General features: G+C 48.5%; 1 protein-coding gene across 1 annotated transcript in view; it reads left to right on the top strand.

Annotated features, from left to right (window-relative positions):
- Positions 1 to 19,536, top strand: part of LHX4 (LIM homeobox 4) — a 45,870-nt gene that overhangs the window by 9,280 nt on the left and 17,054 nt on the right. Inside the window, exon 2 of the mRNA XM_005901562.2 lies at positions 8,833 to 9,004. Coding sequence (XP_005901624.1) covers positions 8,833 to 9,004 — 172 coding nt within the window. The remainder of the gene's footprint in view (positions 1 to 8,832; positions 9,005 to 19,536) is intronic.

The following is a 19,536-nucleotide window of genomic DNA, read 5'->3' as shown; positions in this document are numbered from 1 at the left end:
TTTGGCTTTTCTCCTTTCAGTTTGAAGTCAGTTAAAAAAAAAAAAAGGCAAATAAAATTAAGTATTTTGGGAAACATACAGTAGCCAAATGTTATTTAAGACAGAGTTCAAAACGAAAACTACTTACCAGCAAAAGAATTTGAGGTGAAACCCACCAGACAGAGGTGCTTTGGTGAGCATTGTTGGCAGCCTTGGTCTTCAATCAGTCTCAGAATCTATCACAGAGAAAAAGAAGATTCTAGCCCTGGTTTGCTCCCCAGTTGTGTACCCTTAGGGAAGCCCTTTTAAATGTAGAGGTTCACTTTTCTCAAGATCTCAAGGAAGAGTAAATGAGCTTACAGATTTGCAAGTTCTTGACAAAATTCATAGTGTGGGCAAACTTAAAGACCACAATCATGATCACGGTTCCTGTTTTGGGGATGGAGTTGCCGTAAGTGGGCTGGAGGGCTCCTGGGTTTCCCGAGAGGATGGCCAAGACAGTAGGGAACACTGAAGGGGTCTCCAAACAGGAAAGAAACCCTGGAAGCAGGTCCCAGGGACCGGCTTCCTATCCAGAAAGAAGCAAGGAAAACCTTTTCCTGGGCATAAGGCTGTCAAGTCAAATGGTTTGTGAAACAAAAAGAATTTTATTGTCCAAAAAGCAGTGATAAAGCAATGTCTTGCAGGATTCCAAAGTGGCCCATGAAAGTCCAAATTTTACAAAATATTAATCTGTTCTGAGACTGTAATTAAATGAACATTATTCCAACCAGTACAAAATACCTGTCTTTAAAATATTAAAGTATTCACCAGCATTATGGGTCCAATGGAAATATCTGAAATTCTAAATCATTTTCCCAGAAAGATAAACTTTCTCAAATACACTTTAGAAATCCTTGTCAAGTGCGTTGGTTCTAGTTTTAGTCTCCTTAGTGAGAAAAAAATTGTTTTTCCTCACCTTGTTGATCTTCTGTGACCAAAGAGATGGAAAGCACAATTTTTCAAAGAATTAAAATCGATTAAACAAACACAAACAGTCTCTGAAATGTTTCAAGGTGGCCCCAGGTTCCTTGAGAGCAGTTTCTTGGAAATGAAGAAACGTGAGTGGGGAATAAAAATACACAGTACTTATTATACATACCAGAGGGGTGTGGGCAATTTGATCTGCTGCAGACCGTATTAGACCTTTGATCGCTTCCACTTCCCACCTTTCTGAAACTTCTCAAATGGAGGAATTTGGGGATTTAAAACAGAATCCGTTGTCTGTGGGCCACTCTGAAAAATAAGCCCCATGTGCACTTCAGGTGATTTGAGGGCTGAGCATCACGTTGTGGCTTTTATGAAAGCTTATAAGCTTCCTTGATGAAGAAGTAGGTTCCAGCTATAGGCAAAGGGTTTTTAGTTATCTCTTACCAAACAAGAAATAGTCACTTCACCATTGGGCATTTAGATGTCTCCAAGGAAAATAGGAGAAGCCTCAAATGTTAATTTGAACTCAATCCACTCTTACCTGGATACATTACAGCAGAAGGTCAGGCAGTTTGTGGTCCCAACTACCCCACTCTCAGCACTCACATGTGAAGAGGGGGACCAAGGTCTGGCAAATTTGCCCTCATTCTGTGGAGGAAAAAATCTGACAGATTTCTTTATTCCAAAAAGACTGAATCTTGTAATGTTGCATTATCTGCTGTTCATACTCTGGGATTATGTTGATTAGAAGGGGTTGTACATTTTCCAGATGCTTTAGAACAAGGGGGGTGAAGGAGAGTTTTGAGTGTTTTGGTGGTGAGGGTAGGGAAAATTATATTGGGAAATAATGAAGCATGAAATAATTTTGATACGCTTTAAATGTATAAATCCATCTTGTTGGTGACCGGCTATGAGAAGGGAGAAGGAAGCTGACCACTGAGCTTGGACAAAGGTATTATGGAAGAAGTGTTTTATACTCATTAACTGACGCAGTCACGTAGCAACCCTGAGAAAATGATGTTATTATCTCCATTTTACAGATAAGAAAGTTGAGGCTTAAAGAGATTCTACCATGTGTGTGATTGTCCATGTGTGTGATTGTCCAAAATCACACACGTGGTAGAATCAGCATCTCATTATCATAAATAATTTGGAAGACCTAAAGATTTGAAGATCTGAACTCTAACCAGAACTGAAAATTTTCAAATTCCCTAAGTAGTTTTCCAAAAAGGTCTTTGAGCAAAATTTTTTACCTCCCCCTAGCTTTCCATTTCACTCACTATCCATTCTCCCTACCTCTCCAGGGTTGGACAGCTCCCTCATCCAGAGATGGTTTCCTTTCTGTAGATACAGCTTGACTTCAGAAGAATTGGCATTTTCCCCGAGTCACCACGCCTTAGCTGTGGTATCCAGATATGCGTGTGCATGTGTTTGTGTGTCTTTAGGAGTGTGCGTTAGAATCTGTGGCATGTGTGTGTGTACCTATGAATACATGTATGTGTATATGCTAAATGTTTGAGTATACGTGAATGTGTGTGTGTGTGTCAGTGAATGTGGTATGTGTGGGTGCCTTTGTCTATGTATGAGTGTGTATGCTTAGTGAACATTAGTGATTGTGTGTTTCTCTGTGTGTCTGAGTATATATGGGAGTGTGTCTGTGTTAAGTATGTCTTTGTATATACTGCAAGTGTGACTGTGTGGGTACATCTGACTATGTGTATGTGTCTGAGTGTGTGTAAGGGCATCTGCTTGGGTAGTTGTGTACATGCAACTGTTCTCCCTGCAGACTTAGGTCTGTGCCTTGGGTTGTGTCTCTCTGCTGGACTCTGGTGGACGGCCCCATGATGGGAGGGTATTGTCCCACGTGGTCCAGCATGTCCACAGATTCCTTGGCTGCTCCAGGAGTGTTGCTGTCTTTTCATGCCTGGGTTTACCCTCTACAGAGCCCCAGCAGAGAGTATCACCACAGAACACTTTCCTGCAGATAAGATAAAAATTTTCATTTTAAATGAAATGACTCCTCAGATCAGGAACTGAGTTTATAGATCAGATTCTGTCTTAGTGACTGCAGAAGTCTGCTTAAACTCCAGTTTTCAAGGTAAAATCTTGCCGTATCAAATACTGCATGGATAAGTCAAGTTTACTAGGGACTTGGAAATCCTCTCACACCTTGGAAATTTTGGTTATGACTTTATTTCTTGTAGGAGACCTATATAAGCTCTGTCCTGTTCAGACTCTTCAAATTATGGGGAAAAAAATAGTTTATTGTAGGTTAAAAAAAGATTTGTGTTGTTGCTCTTTGAAATTTTCTGATAAACATTTCACATGCATCTGAATAATTGCCTGGAGCTCTGTCTCCTGAAGTGTGGGGTCTGAGGTCACAGGTCCTCACCCCCATCACAGGTGGGGATGAATCTGAACTTGAATAAATGAATCAACAAGCTGGCACCTTGCAGCTGGGGGGAGGGGATCAGCCGGACAGGGGTTCCCACTCCCAGCCCTGCTTGGGCATTAGGTGTCTGTCCCCTAAAACACCTGCGTGCTCTGTCCGAAGGTGGGAGAGCTGTCCCTCAGACAATTCTGTCTGCACAATTGTTAGGGAGCACCAGAGGCTGTTGGCTTATCAACTCCTCGTCACTGACACAGAGCAGCTTAGAGACTATTCCTCCACCTCCATCTCCCCTCCGTATGTGACACGTGACCCAGTAGAGCTAGCTGGGTGAGGTGATGTCTGACCTTCTAGCTCTGGGGTTGGGTGAGCCCACCCCATGACAGGCTTAGTTCAAATCCTGGTTGCCCCTTTGGGGGACCTCTGACATTTTGCTTGACCTCTCCCAGACTCAGTTTCCTCATCTGTAAACTGGGGATAATAATATTCCTACACCAAGTTGTGTGGATTGAGGAAACCTATGCGCAGGGCCTGGCATAGTTTATAACAGGTTCTTGTTGCCTGGTTTTACCTTTATTATTGATATACAGTGGATCTCTTAAAACCATTTCTGCATTATTTTTGTTTTTTTTAAATGCTCTGTCTCTCAAAATCTGCAGTGGAATACAGTGGGAAAGGTTTTGTTTTCTTTTAACTTAAAAAGCACCCTTAGTATATCCTTTACCTTTTTGCCAAGCTTGAGGACGCCAGCTGGGTTCCAAGGCCTCAACCCCAAGTTTGGGAAGCCCAGCCTGATCCCTCCGGAAGCACTCCCTGCAGGCTGGAGGTCGAGAGAAATGGCTCGTCTGCCTGCTTTTAGTGTTGTTCCTAGACATGATGTTGTCTCGGCTTCCAACCCTCTAAACCCCCCACCCCTGCCCGCCCTTCCTGCATACATTAGCCTTAATGTATTCTCCCTTGAATACTCATCATATTAAGGCTCCCGGTAGATACCTTGCTTGAAATAAATTTTATGGGCACGCATCCTCGCCCTCATCTCCATGCATTTGTGGCCTGGAGGAGAAATATAGCTGTATCTTTCCTTGGAGGCCAAACAACAATTAGGTGGGAATGGGCAGCCCTCTGGCCTGGGCGCAAGGCAGGGTGTGGGGAGGGAGCGGGCTTGCTCTCCGTTCCCCTATCAGTCTTTCCCAGCTTAATTTGCCTCTGCTGGCCTGCAACCTGGCTCCTGGGACAAAGACGTCCCTAGTTGGTTTTTTTCCGGGCTGATGATCCACGAAGACCCACAGGTCGGACCAGGCACCCGCGGCTCAGTGGGGCATGGGTTCCTTTGGCTCTGCACCGCACCTCCAGGCTCACCTCTTCGCTGAGCCGGAGGGCTTCTCCCCTAGGGCTTCCTTCCCATCCTTTGCATAAAGATGCCTGAGCAGACTTCCTTCACAGCTCTTTCCGTAAAACTCAGCAGCTGCCACCAGAGCGCCTGCAAGGGAGGTCCACACCCTTTTCCTCTTAATGGCTCCATTTACCTGCCTATCCCCATCCCTTTCCCAGGCTGGACTTGTCACACCAAGGGAGCTCCAGGTTACCCGCCCCTTACTTACTATAGCTTCATCTCTTCTTTCCCAACCTCCCAACTGGTAAGGCCCCTGCCCTCAGAACCCTCCCTGGCAGCTCCAGGGATGTGGCCCTTGGTGGTTCCTGAAGAGTCAAGCGTGTGGTTGAACAGGAACCTGCCTGGAGGTGCCTGATGAGTCCCCAAGCCATGGCACAGCTGCTGTGTGCTGTGGGTCCGCTCTGAACCTCCGCATGAGAGGAGGGTCTTGACATCTATGTGGGACTTCTTGGTGGGAGTTCAATGAGATCAAGCTCAGAAACTTGGGCCCCTAGCTTTCCTTACTCAGCCCAGTGGCACCACTGCAAATACCTGGTTACTGCAGTTATATTACCTCCTAATGATAGAGACCTTTACTGAACACCTACTAAATACCAAGTCCTTGTCCTGTATACTGAGTCCTGTTGTTTGGCCTCCAGCCAAAGTGTTGTGAAGATGAATTGATTAATATATCTTCACAACACTTCTACCAGATTCAACTGTCATCATCACTCCATTTTACAGGCGAGGAAACTGAGGCAGAGGCAGAGTATTGGGTTGGCCATAAAAGTTCGTTTGGGTTTTTCTGTAAGATGGTTTGGAAAAATCCAAATGAACTTTCTGACCAACCCAATGATTTGTTAAAGCTTAGAAAGCAGAATCAAAATTGGGCAGACTGGCTCCAGAATCCACGGTCTTAACCTGTGTCCTATCTTGCCGCTCTTATTCAATGGAAATTCCTGTAGCTGTCCTGTGCTTAGCCCTTTGCTGGGACTCCTTGGTAAATACTTACTGGTCGAACAGTTTCTTTGTCAAGGAGGAGAGCTTTTGAGATAAAAAGAAAATCCCATCTGAACTGGGACCGGTAGTGAGTGTCCAAGCCTACATGTACCAGGGAGTTTTCATTTTGGTCTGAGAATCCGGTCAAAGGGCAAGGCATCTAGTGAGTCTGACCTTCAGGCAATGGTGGTGCCTGCTGAGGCCATGAAGGGAACAGACTGTGTTGGGGTTCAGTTGGGTTTAAGATCAACACTGTGTGTACAGGGCTAACAATGATGGTTAGTGAATGTCTCCATAGCCTGTCTGTGTTTTAGATATAAATGACTTAATACTTGAGAAAGCTTTCTCTTTACATAGGTTTGCTGCTGCTGCTAAGTCGCTTCAGTTGTGTCCGACTCTGTGCAACCCCAGAGTCGGCAGCCCACCAGGCTCCGCCGTCCCTGGGACTCTCCAGGCAAGAACACTGGAGTGGGTTGCCATTTCCTTCTCCAATGCGTGAAAGTTAAATGTGAAAGTGAAGTCCCTCAGTCTTGTCTGACTCTTAGTGACCCCATGGACTGCAGCCTACCAGGCTCCTCCGTCCATGGGATTTTCCAGGCAAGAGTACTGGAGTGGGGTGCCATTGCCTGCTCCGTTACATAGGTTTGAATGTGTTCAGTTTTTCCCCTTAATGCTTTGAGGCTAATGCTCTTATGTGAACACTTTAAAATCACAAGTCTCGATAGCCTGTCTATGTTTTAGATATGAACGACATAATACTTGCGAAAGCTTTCTCTTCACGTAGGTTAGATGTGTTCAGTTTTTCCCCTGAATGCTTTGAGGCTAATACTCTTATGTGAACACTTTAAAATCACAAGAGATTTAGTTTTACTACTTTTGTTGACATTTTGGGATGTGCAGGAAAAACTAGTGAAGAACTGTCTCCAGGTGAGCTTCTTAGGAATTTTTTCTTTTTGTAAATTTAAACTATATATTAAAAATTTTTACATTGTTGTGTTGGTTTCTGCCATACAACCATGCAAACCAGCCATAAATATACATACATACCCTCCTTAACCTCCCTCCCTGTGATACATATATACTATGGAATATTACTCAGCCATAAAAAAGAATGCATTTGAGTCCATTGAGGACTAGTGAGGTGGATGAACCTAGAGCCTGTTACAGAGAGTGAAGTAAGTCAGAGAAAAACAAATATCATGTATTAATGCATATATATGGAATCTAGAAAAATGGTTTTGATGAGCCTATTAGGAAGCAGATACAGAGAAAGAACTTGTGGACACATTGGGGGAAGGAGAGGGTGGGACGAATGGAGAAAGTAACATCAACATATATACTGTATCAGGTGGAAGATGGGCAATTGGTGAGAAGTTGCTGTATCGCTCAGGAGCCCAGCCTGGCATTCTGTGATGACTTAGAGAGGATTTGATCAGTAATTTATTTGGTGATAAATATCTTTGGAGGTACTCTTGTGTGCCCGGCACTGTGCTAGGCATGGAGGAGACACAACTGAGAAAGAAATGCTGCTCCTGCTCTTAAGGATTCTGCCTTTTAATGGGAAAGATAGTGTGTAAAAAGACAAGTAGCAAAAAATGCTATAATAGAGGTAAGAAACCCCAGGGTTTGCCAGCCTTGTGACCTGCTGTGTTATGAGACTACCATGGGAGGCCAAATGCTTGCCCATTTATGTTTTTGTTCTTAACATTTGTTACAGTCCTTTTTTTTGAGGGAAAGGACAAGGGAAAATGGCTAGAGATGTTTACACTATTTGTTCATCCAACTGTGAAAGCCTGACCATTTTATACATTTTGAAACTAATTCAGTGACTCAAAAATACTATCAATCCCCTGAGCAATCCCTTGGTAGAGATGGGATGGCAGAGAAATAGACCTTGGCTAGGAAGTCACCCAACCCAGGAACAGGATGGGGCAGTGGTTAGGATTCAGTTGCAGACAACAGAGTCCATTTTCACTATTTAAATGGAAAGTGGTCAATTACCAGGTATGTATTAGATGACTTTCAGGTTAGTGGAGCCAGCCCTGGAGCAAGCTTCTGGCAATAACTCCCAGTCCCCAGAATGGTGTTGCTTCTGCCATGATTGATTAGGACATTAAAACCAGAGAATCCTGTGGCCTCTGCCGTGCTCCACATGAGCATAATGGGGGCCTGCCTCTTGGCTGTGCCTCCATTCTACTCAATTCTGAATTCTGGTCTCTCCTTAGTGCATCTGATTGGTAGACTCTAAATCACATTTGGAACCTGAGCTTCAAGGGAGTCTGGAAAAGCAGAGTCTAGTTTTCCTGTCTGAGGTACTACACGAAGTCATATTCACTGGGGATATTAATTGATGGTATCTTTTGTAGTTCATTAAAATACTGAGATTCTTTCTCCTCTTGGACCTTTAGGCATGGACCTTGGTCACTACCCCTCTCCCCTACATATCATTTTCTGTTTAGGCCAGATGGCCTCTCAGTCCATGCCTAGGCAGGGCTCACTTTAGAGGTTTTAGCACAGATTCTACCCAGTAGTGAAAGTGTCATGGGCTTCCCTGGTGGCTCAGATGGTAGAGGATCTGCCTGCAATGCAGGAGACCTGGGTTCAATTCCTGGGTTGGGAAGATCCCCTGGAAGAGGGCATGCAACTCACTCCAGTAGTCTTGCCTAGAGAATTCCATGGACAGAGGAACCTGATGGGCTGCGGTCTATGGGGTCTCAAAGAGTCAGACATGACTGAGTGACTAAGCACAGCACAGTGAAAATGTCATAGAAATAAAAGTGAATGTAATTGGGTCTTCCTGGCCACTGGCTGCTGAACTGCAGCTGGCATAAGTGGAGTTAGCTGATGCTGCTAGCCTTGTGGTGCTCTCAGAAACAGGCCCTTTGGGCCAAAGCCACCCAAAGCCAGGCCAGCAAAACATGGATTGGATTTCAATCCCAACCTACTCCTTTGACCAGGCGTCTTTGCACAGTGTACAACCTGCACAACTGTATGTGGCAGCTGTGGGAGTTTGGTTTATGTTCTTTCCCAGATCAGGCAGAATGAGAAGGCATCCACACAGCACCTGGTCCAGTTAGCAGTGCTCTGCTGAAGGCTCACACGGCTCTCTCACCTCTCTCCACAGAGATCCCCCAGTGTGCTGGCTGCAACCAACATATCCTGGACAAGTTTATCCTCAAGGTCCTAGACAGACACTGGCACAGCTCCTGTCTCAAGTGTGCGGACTGCCAGATGCAGCTGGCTGACCGGTGCTTTTCCAGGGCTGGCAGCGTCTACTGCAAGGAAGACTTCTTCAAGTAAGTCAGAACTGGGTGGTGGGGTGCAACTTGCTCTCCCTGCCCTAATCTAAGCCTCCCCCATGCAGTGAGGGGGAAGTTTGCCGTAAGACAGGGTGGGGAGGGCAGGGGTCCATCCTGTGTGGGACGGGTGAACCCTGATGCTAAGAGCCTGTTCCTCATTGATGTCCGGCTTCTGATCACTGGCCCCATCATTCCTTGATGCCCAGAGTCTCAGCCTCACGCTCTGCAAGGGGCAGGTATGAGGAGCTGGCAGGAGGCAGGAGCCAGACTTCTCCAGGGTGACTGACAGAGGATCCTTGCAAATCCTAAAAGGAGTTCTTTCTGTCTTTGTGAGTTGGTGCCTCAGGGCGCTTCAGTTCAGCTTAGTCGTGTCCAACTTTTTGTGACCCCATGGACTGCAGCATGCCAGGCTTTCTTGTCCATCACCAACTCCCGGAGCTTACTCAAACTCATGTCCATTGAGTCGGTGATGCCATCCAGCCATCTCATTCTCTGTCGTCCCCTTCTCCTCCCACCCCCAATCCCTCCCAGCATCAGAGTCTTTTCCAATGAGTCATCTCTTCGCATGAGGTGGCCAAAGTATTGGAGTTTCAGCTTTAGCATCATTCCCTCCAAAGAAATCCCAGGGCTGATCTCCTTCAGAATGGACTGGTTGGATCTCCTTGCAGTCCAAGGGATTTTTAAGAGTCTTCTCCAACACCACAGTTCAAAAGCATCAATTCTTTGGCACTCAGCTTTCTTCACAGTCCAACTCTCACATCCATACATGACCACTGGAAAAACCATAGCCTTGACTAAACGGACCTTTGTTGGCAAAGTAATGTCTCTGCTTTTGAATATGCTGTCTAGGTTGGTCATAACTTTCCTTCCAAGGAGTAAGCGTCTTTTAATTTCATGGCTGCAGTCACCATCTGCAGTGATTTCGGAGCCCCAGAAAATTAAGTCTGACACTGTTTCCACTGTTTCCTCATCTATTTCCCATGAAGTGATGGGACCGGATGCCATGATCTTCGTTTTCTGAATGTTGAGCTTTAAGCCAACTTTTTCACTCTCTTCTTTCACTTTCATCAAGAGGCTTTTGAGTTCCTCTTCACTTTCTGCCATAAGGGTGGTGTCATCTGCATATCTGAGGTTATTGATATTTCTCCCAGTAATCTTGATTGCAGCTTGTGCTTCTTCCAGCCCAGCATTTCTCATGATGTACTCTGCATATAAGTTAAATAAGCTGGGTGACAATATACAGCCTTGACGTCCTCCTTTTCCTATTCAGGGCACTTGGTTGTATCATTCCTGTGACTTTCAGAGTGGTCCTTTGAAATTTAGATCTAGAGGCATCTCCATGGCTGCTTCAAGGGTCTCAGAGAAGAGTTGCTCCTGGTAGGGGTTGAGCCAGGCTCACACCGTGTCATCGATTTCAGTGGAAATATGATGAAGAGACAGTTTTGTGTGATGGTTTAGAGCTCAGACCCTGCCTGGGTTTGAACTTCCTTATTAGCTGTGTGCTCTTGAGCAAGTTATTTAACTTCTCCGTGCTCAGTTTTCTCATCTGTAAAATGGGGCTGATGATAATAGGGTTGTTGTTAGTTTTGAATGAGTCAACATGTGTAAGTTCCTTAGGACAGTGCCTGATACATGAGAACTAGCTCTTAAGACTGTCCTTGGTTTTTCATTCTGGGATTGGGTTCATCAGAAAGAAAAATCCTGTTGGAACTTCAGAGTGAGGGGATCTCCTAAAATTTATTTTCCATGGCATTTGGTCTGGCACTTCTCTTCCAGAATGTATTACCTAGGCCTCAAATGAAGTGGACAGGCTGGTAGGACAGGAGGCGAGGAGTGTCTATCAGTGACACAGAGCCCATTGCGGTGGCCCTTGGGGTGTGTGGAGTGTGGTGGGGCTGCAGGGTGGCTCACCAACACCGGGAAACACCGGGCAAAAATGAGCAAGCCCCGGAGAGATGGTGCGCCTCCTTCAGGGGATGTGTATTCTGGAGACAGGGAGAAGAAATGGGGAGAAGCACCGTTCCAGGATATGGAACTCGATTTCTCCCAAATCCTTCCCAAGGTTTAACCGCAGGGAATGAGTGATTTGAATTTCTGAGGATTCTCCAATTTTGTCAGTCCAGTAGAAGTTGAAAAGCACTTTAAAGATGATGTTGATAACCACGGGGGCTGCCTCCACGGCTTGTGCTCAGAAGGCAGGACTCGTCACTATCACACTTCGGTCAAATAAGCTCTGCTGTCTCCTTGAAAGTGTGTGTGTGTGCACACCCATAGATGTGCACACATCTATGCTCACGCTCCCTGAGGGTGGGGCAGTGGCTAGCACAGGCACGCCCAGCAAGTCCTTATGGCTCCCAGTTGAGAGGTGGGCCTCTGGTTCTTTTCTGTGGACTGCACCCCCCTTTCTCCCCATCTTCCTCTTACTTTGCCCACCCCTGATGCTCACCTTGTTGCCTGTATTCTGCCATGTAAGCAGTTTCATCCCCTCCACTCACATCCTTTCTCCACAACAAGAATTTGCCTCAACCCTCTTTGCTCACAGATGCCCTGGTCAGATACCATGGCAGCTCTTTGGACCCCAGATAGGGCAGTTGTCATCCTCTGTGTTGGGGGTGGGGAAGAGGGCAGGAGGAAGCAGGTGGGCGGGCCTGGCCTTGGGGCTTTGCTGAGCGGTCCATGCTTCCAGGGCCAGCACCTCATCCTACCGTTTGTCCCTGGACCTTCAGAAATCCTCAGTGAACTCCAGGATGAGCAAGAGGCCACATTGCCTTCTTGCCCATCTGGGGACAGGGGAGGTGCTGAGGGATCCCTTGGTCAGAACTCTGGCTGGGTGCAGGCCTGTCAGGATCAAAGACGTAGAGCTCCATAATCAGAGAAGCCCTTTTGAGCCCTGGCATTGCCCTGGGGCCCAATCTGATGTTTGGACCTTGACTGGCTAGCTCCAGGTTTGGGAAAGGGAGATGGCAGCAGCTGGCATGTGGCTTTGGCTTTGGGAGAAGTAGCGATAAGGAAAGAGGATCACTTTAGACCCAGGAGGGGCCAGGGAGTGGGGTATGAAGGGATTAGCACAAGCCTACGAGCCATAAGCCCGAGACCAGCAATAACAATGACAATTACTCACGCAGGCTGTTGCCCCAATCCCTGCCTCCATGACCTTGGAGACTCATCAGTAGGGTCTGTAGTCATCTCCCCCTGGCTGCTGCCCACAACACCTCCCCACCAGACCAGCATCCTCCATCACAGCTCAGGTCCTGGCCCACCATCCCCAGCTCCTTTGGCAGGCCCCCGCCGTGTACAGAATACTGCAGAAACACTATGCCGCCAGAGCCTTCTGCCCGGCACCCAGCCTCCTGTCCAGTCCTAGCTCATGGCTTTCCTTGGGTACCTGATGCCCCCCAGCAGGATGCCTCCCAGGCATGCTCAGCATTTCCCCATCTCCACACCCTGGTCCGGGGATGAGGTCCATCCTCTCAAGGTCTCCCTATCCTTCCATGGCGGTGAGTCCAGCTCCTCGGTGGAGGGAGCCTGGTGGAGGCCTGGCCATCTTACGCCTTGTCTCTGCCGATGACTCAGCACAAGCTGCCTTGCTTGGCTGGTTCCTCATGCACCTGTTGGCCTGAGGAAAGGCTTATTAGTCCTTCATTTTTCTCTCTCCCCCATACACATAGGCTGTTGCTGGGTTTGATGCAACAAAGAGTAGATTACACGGCGAATTCACAGTGTGCTGTGGGGACCAGTTTCTTCTGTACCCAGCTTTGGCATCCTGCAAGTCACAGAGGCCCAGGCTGCCTCCCTTATTTAGCCACAGTTACTCTCCTCTCCTGAGATCATTCTGCTTTTTAAGGTAGCCCACTGTCAGGGCTGGAGCCCCTTGTTAAGGGGAGCTGGCCACACATTCAGTGCTGAATCCACAGGTCGTTAATTCTGTGCTGGGGATGCTGTGTGGAGAGAAATGGAAAGTGGAAGTGATTCTCCCCACTGCCCACAGAGGGACGATCAGACACAAAGCCCCAGGGAGGACCCTTGGATTTACAGGCAGTCAGGACTCACCCAGCATTTGGGATCATGGCTGTTTGGTACAGGAAGGCACAGGTGCAGCACAGTTTGGTCTAGCAAGTCACAGTCCTTGGTGAGGACGGGGAGGGAGCATTGTCTACAGTTAGAACAGCTTCACCTCCCATCCTCAGGGCTTGGGACCTGCTGCCCACTTGGGGCTCAGACAGCAATCTGGCTGCAGAACTGGCGGTCTGCTCCTCATTGCAGCTCATTAAAGGTCACCAGGCACCTGCTTTCAGCTGACATACATGCAGAGGGACACTGGGAGCAGAGAGAACAGGAGATAGGGCAGGAGGGGAGGGCAGTCCTGGGCACCCCAGTTCCCTCCCGCATCTCACACCAGGCTGCAGGAGTCACCTCTGGCGGCCTCAAGAGAGCCCAGCAGGTACCATGCACTCGAATCTGCCCAGAAGACCTCAGAATGCTTGTGGCTGTGGCACTTGGAAGATGCCTGGTTGAAGGCATCTTCTCTATGCACCTTGAAGTAAAAGAGAAAAAGAAAAAATAATAAGTACTATTCTTTTATGATATCTACCCCAAAGCCTGACTCAGAGACAGAGGGCAGGATTCATTGACCTTACTGATCATCACTGTGTTTCTAAGTTCCGGGATCAATACTTTAAATCTCTTTGTTTATAACAAGGGGCAGAGCTACTGCTTTGCATAACTCCAGGGGCATCCTTTATTTTGTGTGACGTTTTGTGAATCAAGACAGTATTGTGAGGAGCTGGAGGGGTGATTACCCCAGAAGTCAGGGGAGGATGGAGGTGAAAGAGATTGGCTTCCCCTAGCCTCCAGCCTGTGAAACATGGCAGTACTGGTGCCTGGCAGCAGAGGGCGATGTTGGCGTGTGCACAGACAAAGAAGTACTGTTGGAAGGTTGTACTCTGTGGTTGTTGTGCTTTGGCAGGGGTGGGGGGCACTGTTAAACACTGTCTTGCTCAATAACATTGGCTGATTTTTGCTGTTGTTTGTTGTTTTGCCTCTTGCGTCCTTGGCTTCCCTTCTCCAAAGGAAATAAAATTCCGAGGCCAGAGAGGAGAGGCAGTGAGTCGACTAATGCAATGTGCTTCTGAGACTATTACAAAATTGCAAGCTAGGAAGCCAACAACTCCTTGGGTTGTGTTTGCTGAGCAGGTCCTGTCTGGACTTTGCATCCAGGGGTGGAAGGTCCCTGGCTCCTTGCAAAAGGGCTGGAGCCTGGGGATAGCAGGAGTCTGGGACTTGGGCTTCTGGGTCCCCTACTCTTCACTGTCTGGGTCCTGGCAGCTCCCTTACTTTGAAGCACGGTGAAAACAGATTTTCTGCTCCTGGTTCAAGTGCTGGAGGTTCTTAGGCAAGTTCCTTAATGTCTCTCAGCTCCAGTGCCCCAAGACTGGGTACACAGGGGCGTTTCGCAAAAAGGGAGTCATTTTATGAGCAGACTGGTTTGGTGAACCCAAATGGAGCTTGATTGAATTGCTGTTCTGTGTTTAACCAGCTGTTCATCAGCAAACATGTGAACCAGGCCTTCCTGAAAACCTCATCCCCTTATCTGTTAAGAGGTGATGTTCTAACCCACCGAGTTGCTGTGAAATGGGAAGAAGGTGGTGTGTAAACTGTGTCCAGCACTGCTGGGTTCTTCTTGCTAGGTGCTAGAATCTCTGGGTGTTGGGTTTCTGGCCCCAGAGGACTAGCTGTCAGAGTTCTGCCCCAGGGCTGGGCCGTGCTGGCTTCTCCTGCACCACCCCCCGCCCCTGCCGCTCCCACTGAGATGATTTTAAAAGCCTAGAATTCCTCACATGGAGGTCAGGGTAGTCTGGCTCACGGCAGTGAGCTGGGCATAAACCATGGCATAGAGATGCTGTGCTGATTTACACAAAAACTTGAGAAGCAAACCAGTGATTATTATAACATGAAAACAGAGAGCTAGAGAATTGAAGGGCAAGATCCACATACATTTTTAAGGTAAGCCACAGCCCTTGAGAACATTCTAGTCTTGTGGGAGAGCTTCAAGCTGTATCCTGGCTGCCAGGTCTCTATGCTCACACCTGCCTACCAGAAGGAGCCGTGGGGAAGAGTTGGAGATGTTCGGGGGTGACTGCCACCCCAGGGGGGTCCTGTCTAAATTTTCATGCTCCTTTGGGGGTGTCTCCCTGTGCCTGAGGCCCTCCCCTGCCTGGCACTGTGGGGACCCAGCGAGATGGAGGGCCACTGGACCACTGTCAGTGGGGCGCTGCGCCCCTCCCCCAGCCAGTCAATCTCTAGGCAGCAACGGGCTGTCAGCCAAGGGCAGGTAAGAGGCGTCCTTGGGAGCCCGGGAGCTGCTGATTTATCCCCGCCGTTCAGAACAGCCTGTCTCAGCTCCGGCAAGCTCTGCGTTTGGCCTGGCCACAGGGTGGTTTCGCTGGCTCCTGTGAGGTCTTCATTAGTGACCTTGAGCCAATCACTCTTGTAACCAGGGCCTCCATCCCTCAGCTGGGCAGATGCCCATGGGACATCGGGCAAGCTGGGGGACATGGGATAAGGCCCGTGCTCTGAGTTGGACATTTGGAGAGGGAGCAAGCATTGGGTTTGAATCCAGGCTCAGTGTGAATTTGGGGCATTAGACCTCTTGGAGCCTCATTCTCATCTTGAAAAAAGAGATGAAAATGTCTACTTTTCTAAGTTACTCCGGGGATGGAGTGAAATGAGGTACTTAGTATCCATCATTATTGGTGACTACTCTGTTACTTATTTTTATTTTTTGATGTGGACCATTTTTAAAGTCTTTATAAAATTTATTACAATATTGACTCTGTTGTTTATGTTCTGGTTTTTTGGCCATGAAGCATTTTGGATCTTAGCTCCCCGACCAGGGATGCAACCCATACCCGCTGCATTGGAAGGCGGGGTCTTAACCCTGGACCACCAGGGAAGTCCCTGGCTATTAAGACCATGACAGCATATCTATGTAGGGAGGAGAGAAAGAGAAAAGGAGGGTCCTGGGGGCAGAGGCTAAAAAAGCCTTGAGCCAGACAGGGGTCCCGGGGAGGGAGGTGGGGCCTGACCAGTGCGATGGCGGGTCAGATGACTGGAACAGCTGTCCGCCTCTTGGCGTGGGGGTGGTGTGTACAGATGCCATGGGTTTTTTCCACAGGATGCCATCCCTCCCTGTGTGATCCAGAGCTCTGTGGTGGTGACCGCAGCCCTCAGCCTTCACTTCCCAAAGTGGAGTTCCCAGCTCTGGCCAGAGGGGCCAGCCTGGGCTTGCACGGGTGCCTCTAGCTAGCTGGTACCTTGCTGCCGCAGGAAGAGGACACTTCAGTTCTGCGGTTGGTTGTGGGTCCAGTCTGGGCCCAGGTTCTTGCCGAGCCACCTGTTATTTTTGATGACTACACACCTACTACGACACACACACCATTCTCGAAAAATGTTCTTAAAGAACTCACAAGGGGAGGGTCTCTTTGACGGGTGACTTTCCATAATTTCTGAATAGTTTATAGTCTAATCCCCTCACTAAGCAAATTAAACCTTTTAAGGTAACGATCAGATGGTTCAGATAGTAGCTGTGCGTGTGGACATTTGTAAGGTTCAAACACACTGGTGGGACCAGGCCCACAGTCATTTGCAAAGGCCTGTAATCAAGGCAGAAGCAATTACTTAGCCGAGCAGCTCCCCTTGGGACCCGAGGCCATATATCAGGCAGTGATGAGTCCACAGATTATCTGTCTGCCCGCCCCGGAGCCCTCCTGTTCAGCTGCGCCCGCCCACCCTCCAGGAGCCCAGGCTTGCCGCGGGAAGGCCCCCTGACATCTGTCTACCTGCATACCAGAGACCTTTGTGTCCTGGGGAATCTATTTGGAACCAAATAGTTGCAGATGAGCCTGAGAGTCGGACAGCATCTGGGCTGTGCAAACATAGTCCCCAGACAAAGAGGGATTGGAGTGACATGGGAGTGGGAGATGGGGGCACCCCAGCAGGCATCAGCAAGCCCCATTCTCTTAATCACTGGGACTCCACCCCTCTCGCCTTTACCTCCTGCCCCGCTTCATTCAGGTACTGAGACACAGGGTCCCACCTCCAAGAGGCCCTCTCTTTCCCTTCCCACTGCCTCTGTCTTCTCTCGGGCCCCTGCCATACGCCTCTGCACCACTGGAAGCTTTCCAATCAGCTATCCTACTCATCTTGTTCCCCTCATGCCTTCCTGCTGCAGGCCCATCTTTGGTCACCTTACTACCCTGGCTCCTGAATCTCCTGAACCCAGCACTCAGGGGTTCATCGCCTGGCTCCATCACATTGCTTGCTGATTCTCTGGCCAAGATCACATGAGCGTCCAGTGAGAGCCAGTCTCTGGCTTGTGGCTGTGCCTCCTGGGGTCTGTCAGTGCCCCTGGAAGCCCACCTGAGGAGGAGCTGCGGACTAGCCTTAGACCCCGTGATGGGCATCGTGGGTCCTTGCGGCTGGCTGCGGGATGGGGTGAGAGTGGCTTGGGAGGGGGCCCTGTGCCTCTCCCGTCCCAGTGCCTGCTGCACCTCCGTGAGAATGAGTTCTCAGGCCTTGAAGGGCTCAAGAATCAGCAGGCAGTCTGCACCTGCTGCAAGAGGGCCTAGAGCACCCATTACATAGGGTTTCTCAAAGCACAGTCCATGCCACAGCTGGACTTATTAAATGAGGGGCTTATTAAAGTGTGCAATCTGGGGCCAGAGTCAGGAATCAGGGATGACTTTTCTGCTTTTAAGCAAACATCCCAGTTGGCACTTCTACACAGGGTAATTTGGTAACAGCTTAGCTAACACCTTGGCAGAGAAGAATTAGCCTGGGATCAGGAGGGCTGATTAGGTGCCCGGAGGAAGGGGGTGGAAAGGAGGGACAATGTTGTTGGGCTAGTTGGACAATGTTGTTATCCCACCTGTGGAAAGGGACTAATAATGCCTATGATAAGGGCTCTTGTGAGTTCAGGTAAGACAGCTCGCTAGAAACTCCCCTGGTGAATACTAATGCTTCATGCATGTTCACAAAAATTTAAGAGAGATGGGCTGGACTCTGGGAGAAGAGGATCAGATCCTACACGTCCCATTGCCTCTTGAGAAGCAAATCTCCCCCCAGCAGGGAAAGCAGGGACATCCCAATTGCCTCTTGGGAAGCAAATCTCCCCCCGGCAGGGAAAGCAGGGACATATGATGGGAGAAGGGAGAGTTGGGCTGTAGATTTTTTTTCTGCCACTCACTGGGCTGTGTGATCTTGAGCAAATCTCTGACCCTCTCCGGGCCATTTTCTTCTGTGTTAAATGAGGAGGTTGGACTAGGTGACTGATTCTAAAGCTCTTCCAGTTGCATTCATCTCAAAGTAATATTGAATGCTCGTTGAAAAGAAAAATGTTATATTAGAAACTGCAAATAAAAAGCGGAGCCTGAGCGGAGTTCTGCTGGGGCTGGGAGGTTTATGTGTGAACATGCATATGGTGTAACTGTGTCCCCATTCTCCAAGGCTCTAATGTTCTCCAGTGTCAGGCCTTCTCCAAATATGGCACCTTCTGCATCTGGAGAAGGCTGACTGTGCTAGGGCAGGACTCTGTGTGCCGTGACATGGCTGTGGTGGTGATATATGTTGGAAATATTGGTACATACAGTAACAGTAAATATCAGCGACTTACCTGTCAAGCGTGGTGATAGATAAAAGAAATACATGGAGGAAAGTGTCAACTGGGGAAAAAATATATGGCCAGCAGTAAATCACCGCCAAGCAATTAAAGCATAAAATTAAGTTGTGTGATATTTTGTTTTCTTGGGATGGTGCACCGCTCTGTGGCAGCTCCCACACATGGGGGCTGGCGTGGGCCTGGGTTGAACTGCTCCCAACAGCCCAGAGAAAGGAAGAGGATTGGGTTCAAATTCCAGCTCCACTGTCTATTGCTGTGATGTCTCTGGCACATTTCTTACCCTTTCTGAACTTATTTCTTCCCCTACAAATGGGGGAGTGGCGCCTGTTGTAATTTGGGGTGGAGCCAATGAGATTTGCTGACAGATCACACCAGGGTGTCCAAGGCAGTGGGCCTGAGCAACTGGAAGAGAGAAATCGCCCTTCTCTGAGATGGGGAAGGAGCAGATGCTGAGGGAACATTAGGAGTTGAGATGCTGAGGGGGCGGCTGTGGGCTGTACCATCTGGAGTTGGGAGGAGGTCCCAGCTGGAGGTGGAAGTTGAATCCCCAGAGGTGTGGGATGGATAAGAAGAGGTGGAGAGAGGTGGAACAGGGGCTGCCAGAGAAAGGAGCAGAACCCGGAAAGTCAGGTCCTGAGGCCCAGTGAGTGATGTGTTCTAAGGAGGAGGGACAGCCGATGTGGTGCAAGGTAAGGGACAATGAGACCTAACCAATGGACTCAGCAGTGTTGGGGCTTCCTGGTTAAGTGAAGTTGGGGTTGATTCATGGGCGACCACCTGACTGGAGTGTTGTATTAGTCAGGGTTTTCCACAGAAATGCAACCAACAGGCTGTGTGTGTGTGTGTGTATAAA

The sequence above is a fragment of the Bos mutus genome, chromosome 16 (assembly GCF_027580195.1).
Source record: "Bos mutus isolate GX-2022 chromosome 16, NWIPB_WYAK_1.1, whole genome shotgun sequence".
Classification (NCBI taxonomy): domain Eukaryota; kingdom Metazoa; phylum Chordata; class Mammalia; order Artiodactyla; family Bovidae; genus Bos; species Bos mutus.
Note: the sequence above shows the minus strand (reverse complement) of the source record. Positions and strands in the feature narration are given on the sequence as shown.